Below are 8,920 nucleotides of genomic sequence, written 5' to 3'. Positions count from 1 at the left end.
AAGGTACAATAACTTCAGAACCTTAACTTCAAATATATACGCAAAAAAATGGTATGATCTAATAAGACAGAAAACTGAAAGCTAAAATCTGGATTCCTGATGTTGTGGCACACGGGCTATATATAACAAGAGTTGGTAGAATTATAAGGTAAGATGTAACCTAGCCATAGACTAAATTAAATACAATGTGCGAAGCAAAGGACACAGACCATAAATATGGATAAAGAGAGAATGTAAATGTACGCAATTTGTATTAGGTCTACTCGGTGCTAAAATAATCCGTAAACGTGTCAAATATTTATGGCCCATAAGGTTTCAGGTCGTTTGCCATATAGGAGAAGGTGCTACAGCCAAGACTTAGAATCCTTCGCTGTAACTGCCCGTAGTAGTCTAGAATGTCATGGAGCGGTTGTGGTTACGGAGATGTCAAAAAGCGCAGCATCCTGTGGGAAACAGAGCAAGGGGATCAGGAATTCAGGATCAACGCGCGCGCGCCATCAGTAACTGTTTAATCAAGAAAAAAATGTGTTTGTGTCAAGAAAAGGCTGGTTTAATCAGGAAGAAAATGTGATTGTGTCAAGAAAAAGAGAACAAAAGGTGTACGGGACACAAACTGGCCGCCGCTGTACGGGCACCGTACGACACGACTTGACCACGCGTTGCTCCGCCCTCGTTGTGTCACGCACAGTAATACGCAGATTCAGGGACTGGAGAAGTGAATACACTACTAGTACTCATTATTGTGCTGCCCTCCGTGTACTGTAGTAGTAGCTAGTTAAGGAGCGTAAAAAAAAACGATCGCAATAGTGTGTTTTCTGACAGCGACAGCGAAACGATGACGAGCATATATATTCCTCTTACTAGTCTGGTTGCATCGTGAAGGATACAAAAGTCTAGTGTGTGGCGTACACGTGGTCCCAGTAGTACGTGTGTGATACGTATCATCTACACGGATGCATGCACTCATGTATCACATGATGAGAGAGGACCGGGGATTGGGTTTAGGGGTACGCTCCGCGGCCCGCGCGCGCAGCGACACAGGCAGACAAGGAGGCCTGGAGGCTGGAGCCAGCAGCGCGTCACGCGTCAATCTAGCATGCAAATATGCAACGCAAGACGATACGCCGGTCGATCGCCCCGTCGTCGTCGTCCGGTCCGGGCTGCTGGCTGTCCAAGCACGTACGCGAATCACCCGTGGACCCCCCCCCCCCCCCCCCCGGGGGGGGCGTCCGTCCTCTCTCCTCGTTTCGCTTCCGCGTCAGGACGCCACGGCATCTCTCGCGTCTCCACCGACGCGACGCCGATGGCTTTGCTCGTTGCATATTGCCGTGCACCTATCTCAGCCGCATCGCACTCACCCCCGTCCCACGCGAGAGCGCGACCGGTCGGTCGGCCAGGACGCTGGGCGCAGGAGGGAGGCGACGGCTCGTGCATGCAGGGCCAGAGACAGCCAGGCGTGGCCTATACTATACCCGAGGCGCCTACGCGATCCGTGTCACATCCTGCTTCGCGGCCATGTTGTTGTATACTACTTCGCAGCTTTCGCCCGCGCCGCGCTCGCTCTCTGGCCCGATCGATCGACGCCAAAGACGGGAGTGGTGGGGCCGGCCGGAGCCGTGACAAATGGCGTGTCGATCTTGGCCAAACAGAGAAGTAGACTTGACGTGGCTCGCCGTCTATACTATGTCACCGAAGCGGCCGCCTTTAGCTGCGATGCGATGCCCTTTTTCCACGGACTCTGATTAGCTAGCTAGCTGGTGCCTGGTGCCACGGACCTCGGTTGGCCTTAGCTCAGTCGACGTCGCTCATCGATCGACTAGTGCTGCAGTGGATGTATCCGTTTCTGTGCAGCCCAGATGGACGTACGTACGCCTCAATAATTGAGCGTAGGCGCGTGTAAGGTCCCGTTTGGTTTTAAGCGACTAAAGTTTAGTCACTTTTAGTTCCTAAAAAAACAAACATGGTGATTAAAATATGTGACTAAAATTTAGTTCTATAGTCATCAAGAGGTGACTAAAAGGGACTAAAGTAGAATTTTTACTTTATTTGTTATCTCCACTTTCTTTTTTCCAGCAAACATACACTAATTAATAGGGGTAATACAATCATTATTCATATCAATTAATGGTTTTTAGTCCGGTTTAGTCACTGGAACCAAACAGAATACTTGACTAAAAGAACCAAATAAAGACTAAGGTATGTGCATAGACACAGTAGTACATACACAGTGGCGAAGCTAGAGTAAATTAGGGAAGGGTGCATATACTTTGAGAGTGCATAATAACAATTTATAAGTGGTGAAAATTTGGTCAAATCACTAAATTTCCAAATTTTCGAGGGTGCACGTGCACCCCCTAGTTTCTACATAGCTCCGCCCCTGTACGTACATATATTGTATGATCGCGTCCCACTGTTTGTGAGCTACTACTATTACCACTAATACCAAGACGATGCGGGAGAATGCACGTCTCCTAGACATTTGTCTCGTTCCTCGTCTGGCACCGTGTGCAAGGTCTTTCGGATACCTAGTGATTTTAAGAATCCATTTTTTTTTAAAAAAAACAATCTCAGATTTCTACAATGATCCGACTAGATTTTAGTAGATTTTATCACACCCACATAGAATTCACAGTGTCCAATGAATCGAGAAGCTATTGCACGTAGGTTGTTTCAATTAATCTGTTCGTAACTAAAGTTGATCTGGGTAGTGCGCTGAGCAAAGGTAGTACTTGGTACAACCAGAAAGTGTCCTTGTTGTTGTTGTCTCAGGCGTTGGCGTCGTCGAATTGTTGAGCTGCTAGCTAGTGGTCTCGTTGGACCACGCATATACATCCGTTTGCTCAACCACTGAATGGAACTGTCCAAATCGAAAGCGTACATTGTTGGTGTAAGGGGTTGCAATTGCAAAGGGCCCCCGGCGCTAGCTTACATTTTGGCGTACGAGAAACCATTACGCCACTATCGAATAGATCATTTGCTGAAGAAATGGATCACAACAGGGATCGTTTTTCTTTTTCTATTCTTAAGGAACACGAAGGACAGTTGTGGACTTGTGATCGGACCCGAGAGACGCAACGCGAGAGACGCTCAGATCTCCACGGCGGGCGAGAGGATTCTTCGCCGCGGCAGGCTGCAGACATGGTGTGACAAATGACCTGACCATACAAGCAACCAACACACGGGGAACACACCTTGGTTGGTGGTTGCTCGCACGAATCTCGCCGCGTCCCTCACCACCACGTGCAGGACAGCAACAGTGGCAGCGCACTCACGTCGTCGCAGCCAGCCAGCCCCCTGCGGTCCTGCTCTGCTCGCCCTGCAGCTGCAGCTCCGACTGCGTGTTCAGTCACTCACACCCCATGACCCGGCCTGCTGCCCGGGCCTGGCGTGTGGCGTCCCCGCACTCGCAGCAGTAGCACCGCACCGTCGTGGTCTCAGTCTCAGGGCCTGTTTGTTTACCCCCCAGATTATATAATCTGGATTAAATAATCCTAAGAGGCAAACAAACAGTCCAGCTTATTTGCCGATATTATATAATCTAACCCCTTAGATTATGATAATCCATAAGCAAGTGAGGAGGTGCTTATTTCAGATTATTTTTTTCCCACTTCCCCACTACCCTTTCAAGTTTCCTAGAAATTACCCACCATTGCCATTATAATCCACCGAATCGTTTTTGCGCCTATTGGATCGGAGAATCCTATTAACAACTCAAATAATCTAAGTAAACAAACAGGACTATTCAGATTATATAATCCAGATTATATAATCCAGATTATATAATCCTCCAAAAATAATCCAGATTATATAATCCATGGGGGTAAACAAACAGGCCCTCAGGGATGTTAAAAAGGTTCCCAGTCCAGTGCAGAGGGGCACCAGGCCTGCATGCCTTGCCTCGACACTCCAGCGGTTACAGTATCACTACTGTGCCCAAGCATGAAGCATATACATAGCTGCAGTATCAGATGAAACGAGGCCGGCAACAGTGTAGTGACATGTTTCGAACCCAGCCCAACCCAACCCACACCTCCCCCCCTCCACACGAAAGAAGGGCACAGCGCAACAGCGGAGCGGAATTGACAGTTCACGTGCACCTGTGGCCAGCACCCAGCAGCCGACCAGCGGCAGTGCTGAACCTCTGGACTGTAGCCTGTAGGGGATAGCAACAGCGGGCGGAGCTCGTACGGTCGCGCCCCTTTGAGCCCCTTACCTGAGGCGTCCCCCGGCTGCACTTTGTACAGGATCGGACCAGTGGACGGAGCTATTTCTGGTAGGGTTTTCAGAGGGAACGATTCTTCGAAGAAGTAGTAATTCCGGTAGTTTTTTTTTTTCAAAGGAACGATTCTTCTTTTTTCTCGAAAACAAACAAACAAACAAACTAGCAATTCTAATCCATATCTGCATCTAATGACATGCTTATAAATTATCATAATCTAGACATCTAGACTATATAATCCACCTAATATATAATCTGTGTTGTTTGTTTAACTCTTGATTTATTTAAGCTGGATTATATAATGTCGAGGGTAAACAAACAGCACCTAAGGCGTAAACTCAACCGGAAGCCCAAGCATCTTGATCTGGTTTTGTACATGGGGACAGACATTAAGGACCGACCAGCTCACCATACGCAAATACTACTGGCAATCTACTTAAAGGAAGCATGCATATAAATCACCGCCTGCATACACAGTTACACTACACACACGCCACGTTCCAACGCTTCACTCAAAGAACAGGGCAGGCAGGGATGCTACCAAGTACCATCAGTACGACCAACTCTCGCAACTGCGCTTCTAGATACTAAGAAGATCCTGCTGCGGCGGCGAGTCGTGTGGCCCTTCCTGCTGCTGCTGCTGCTTCTTCTCCGGGCCCCCGTCCTCCTCCTTCGGCTCGATGACAAGGGGCACGTCTATGGACGTCGTGGATGTCGAGCCGGGCATGTCGGCCAGTATCTGCACGACCTCGCGCATCGTGGGCCGCTCCACGCTCTGCTCCGCCACGCACAGCATGGCGACGTAGAAGACGTGGGTTAGCTCGTACAGAGGCACCGTCGAGAGCCGTGGGTCGGCGATCTTCATCACGCCCTCCTTGCTCGACCCGGTCACCGTCCGCACCCAGTGCACGATGTCCACGCCGTCGCCGAACTCCCCGACGGGCTTGCGCCCGGCGATGAGCTCCAGCAGCACCACGCCGAAGCTGTACACGTCGCTCTTCTCGTCCACCTTCAGCGTGTAGGCGTACTCTGGGGAGGGGGGACAGAGGAAGCGAGGCCACATGAGATCGCAGCCAACAATTCCCAATGATGATCCATTAAAACGACAAACGCGACGAAACGCTGCCATCAGATGTTGCAGGGGATGTACGATGCATCTGGTTGTGCGGGACACAGTAAAAACCAATCAATGCATATGCATGCGGGGAAGCCACTCTGTTGTTCAAATTTCCACATGACGAACAGAGCCAGTCTACATGTTCGTACTAGTAAGCATTAATGCTGGGGGGTACTTAGGACCGCAAATGAATTCTATCAAAACCAGCACAACATTGTAAACAAAAAAACCTTTTCAGTTGGAGCGGCAGATTTCAGCAGTGAATATACAGGGCAGCGACCAGACTATACAAGCAGTGGAGCAGATGTTAACTAATTATACAAGGGCAGTGAGTGATTTGTGAAGAAAATGTACCAGGAGCAATGTAGCCGTACGAGCCGGCGATAGCGGACATGCACTCCGAACCGCCAGCGTTGCCCCGGAGGAACTTGGCGAGGCCGAAGTCCGCGACGTGGGCCTCGAAGTCGGCGTCGAGGAGGATGTTGTTGGACTTGACGTCGCGGTGCAGGATCGGCGGCGAGCAGTCGTGGTGCAGGTAGCAGAGGCCCTTGGCCGCCTCCACGGCGATCTTGAACCGCGTCGCCCACTGCAGGTGGCCGCCCTTCTTGCCGTGGAGCACCTCGCCGAGGCTGCCGTTCGGCATGTACTCGTACACCAGCAGGTTGGTCTCCCGGTTGGCCGCGAAGCCGAGCAGCCGCACGATGTGGCGGTGCCTGATGCGCCCCAGCGTCTGTATCTCCGCCGAGAACCCGTAGTCGTCGTGCGCCGCGCCCGCGCGCCCGATGGCCGGCAGCCGCTTCACGGCCACCACGGCGCCGCCCGGCATCGCGCCCTTGTACACGATCCCGGACCCGCCCTTGCCGATCACGTTCTCCTCCTTGAGGCAGTCCAGCACGTCGTCCACGGCGAAGTCCAGCCGCTGGAACGCCGTCAGCCGCCACGCGCGCGCCTCGGCGGACCGCTTCAGCGACCGCGCCTTCAGCACGGCCGCGCCCGCGAAGACGACGGACAGCGCGAGGAGGCCGAGCACGAGCAGGAGTTTGGACGTCGAAGAGAGGGAGCCCAGGGCCGAAGTCGCCACGCCCACGGAGCGGCACGGGGAGAGGAACGCCCCGCAGAGGCCAGCGTTGCCTGCGAAGGAAGTGGCGTTGAAGTAGCCAAACTGACCGGTGGACGGGACCTCGCCCGAGAGGTTGTTGTACGAGAAGTCCACGGCTGTCAGGCTCTGCATTCCGGCGATGGCAGGCGGAATCTCCCCTTGGAGCGCGTTGTGGGAAACGTTGAGGTAGTTGAGGATGCGGAGGCTGCCGAGCTCCGGCGGGATGCTGCCGGAGAGCTTGTTGCTCGAGATATCGAGGAAGGTGAGCAGACGGCATCTGCCGATCGCCGGGGGTACCGCTCCGGAGAGCAGGTTCCCAGAAAGGTCCGCCTTCGAGAGCTGCTGAAGCTTCCCGACCTCCGGCGGGAGCTCGCCGGACAACATGTTCCCGGCGAGCAACAGCTTCTGTAATCCCAGGAGTCCACCGATCCCGGTAGGCACCTGGCCGGTCAGTCGGTTGTTGAACAGACTCAGCTCTCCGATCGAAGAAGACACCTTCCCTCCGTCCAGCCGGAGCTCGCCGGAGAGCAAATTGTTGTGCAGCTCTACCTGCGTCAGGTTCGGCAACGTGAACAGCTTTGCAGGTATCGTCCCGTTGAGAAAATTCTCTCCCAGCCGAATCCTCGTCAGCGACGGGCACCCCGCGAGCCCGTCCGGAACGTCGCCGAATAGCGAATTTCCCAGAGCGATGAACGTCTCCAGCCGCTGGCCGGCGCACAGCTCGGATGGCAGAACGCCGGTGAGCTTGTTCGTGCTCACGTCAACGATCCTCAGCCTGGTCGCCGCCACGCCGAGGTTCGTGGGTATCCCGCCTGTGAAGTTGTTCTCCCACAGCTGCAGAACCTCGAGGTTCGGCAAGTCGCCGATGAACTCGGGAATCTCACCGGCGAGGCGATTCCGGAAGAGGTTCAGCAGGGTCAGGTTCTTGAGCGACGCGAAGCTCGCGGGGATCTCCCCGACGAACAAGTTGTTCGACAGGTCGAGCGATTTGAGCGACCCCATTGCGCCTATCTCCGTCGGGAGCCTCCCAGACAGAGCGTTGATCTGAAGAAACAGAGTGTCGAGCGACGTCAAGTTCGCCAGTTCCGGCGGGATCTCCTCGGAGATGCCGCAGTTAGCCATGTCGAGCCGGACGAGCGCCCGCAGCCTCCCGAGCTCGGGTGGTATACCGCCGGTGAAGTTGTTGTAGTAGCCGAGGTACAGCTCCCTCAATGTCGTCAGGTTGCCGAGCTCCTCCGGTATCTCGCCGGTGAGCTCGTTCCCGGAGAGGGCCAGGTACCGGATGCGGCTCCACTGGCCGTAGGACCTCGGGATGCTGCCGGAGAAGAAATTGCCGCCGAGGTGGACGTGGACGAGGTCGGTGAGGTTGGGGAGCGCTGCCGGCAGCGAACCGGTGAGGTTGTTGTTGTAGAGGTCGAGAACGCGAAGGCTCTTGAGCGACGCGATGATCTCGTCGGGGAAGGCGGTGGAGTTGAGTATGTTGTTGGAGAGGTTGAGCGACTGGAGGTACGGGAAAGAGGAGAGCGCGGCGGCGGGGATGGGGCCAGATAGATTGAGGCCGGAGAGGTCGAGGGAGATGACTCGTGTGTCGGTGGCGTCGCAGGACACGCGCGGCCACGAGCAGACCGCGGTGTCCGGAGTCCAGTGCGTGGAGAGGTAGCCCGAGGGGTCTGCTACCGCCGCAGAGAGGTTGAGGAGGGCGGCAGCGTCCTGAGAAGAGAATGAATCGGCTGCGGTGCACTGGGTGGCGGTGGCGATGAGGAGGAGGACGGGGAGAAGGGTGGATGCGGCCGCCGTGGAGGGCGCCATCGCCATGGATGGTGTGGTGAGTGGAGTGGGTATCCGTCCGAGGCAGGCGGACAGCGTGGGTTATAGAGAGAGAGTGTGTTGTTTTCCATTCGTTTTCTTTTGGTTGTTGTTTTGTATGACAGCCTGCGAAAAATTTAGATTTGCATCGTAGTCCTTTGTCTCCTTCAATGGCCTCAAGGTTTTGCGGTATATTATCATCAATAAAAAAAACTTACCAGAAAAAATATCAGCCATCAGCAGCCTTTGTATCGGATCAGATACAGTTCTCAATGGACAGATACATTGTTAAAATGGGCCGGACCAAGATTTAAATATTCAAATGATGTCCGAAAAGTTTACTTATTAGGGCTAATTTGACGACCTTATTTTTTCAAAGAATTTCTATTTTCTAAAGAGAAATTAGTTTATTTTTAAAAAAATCTTAAAAATAAAGTTACCAAACTAGTCTTTACTAAATTTTCTTACTCTAGAATCAGCCAATAAGGCCCACTTCGACATGTGAGTTTTTTATGTTTTCCTTCGGTTTTTATTTGAAATGAGATGATCACTGTAGCATTCCGTAAAGCTGTATTTTAAAGGGGGTCTAAGTTGAATAAAATAGAGTAAAAGACACAGCTAAACATAGGTTTGTATTCTCGTATAATCTAATTAGTCATTTTTCCTCCGCTTGTCTACT

At 52.7% G+C, this 8,920-nt stretch overlaps 1 protein-coding gene across 1 annotated transcript; it reads right to left on the bottom strand.

Annotated features, from left to right (window-relative positions):
• Positions 1-4,653: 4,653 nt before the first annotated feature.
• LOC100279272 (uncharacterized) lies at positions 4,654-8,265 on the bottom strand. Its single transcript, NM_001152293.2, has 2 exons — positions 5,691-8,265; positions 4,654-5,248 (listed from the first exon to the last, which is right to left on the bottom strand). The coding sequence occupies exons 1-2, from the start codon at positions 8,248-8,250 to the stop codon at positions 4,800-4,802; spliced, it is 3,009 nt and encodes a 1,002-aa protein (NP_001145765.2). The 5' UTR covers positions 8,251-8,265; the 3' UTR covers positions 4,654-4,799.
• Positions 8,266-8,920: the final 655 nt, after the last annotated feature.

Source organism: Zea mays, chromosome 1, assembly GCF_902167145.1.
Source record: "Zea mays cultivar B73 chromosome 1, Zm-B73-REFERENCE-NAM-5.0, whole genome shotgun sequence".
In the NCBI taxonomy this organism is placed as follows: domain Eukaryota; kingdom Viridiplantae; phylum Streptophyta; class Magnoliopsida; order Poales; family Poaceae; genus Zea; species Zea mays.
The sequence above is the reverse complement of the archived record's forward strand: the minus strand, read 5'-3'. Positions and strand labels throughout refer to the sequence as shown.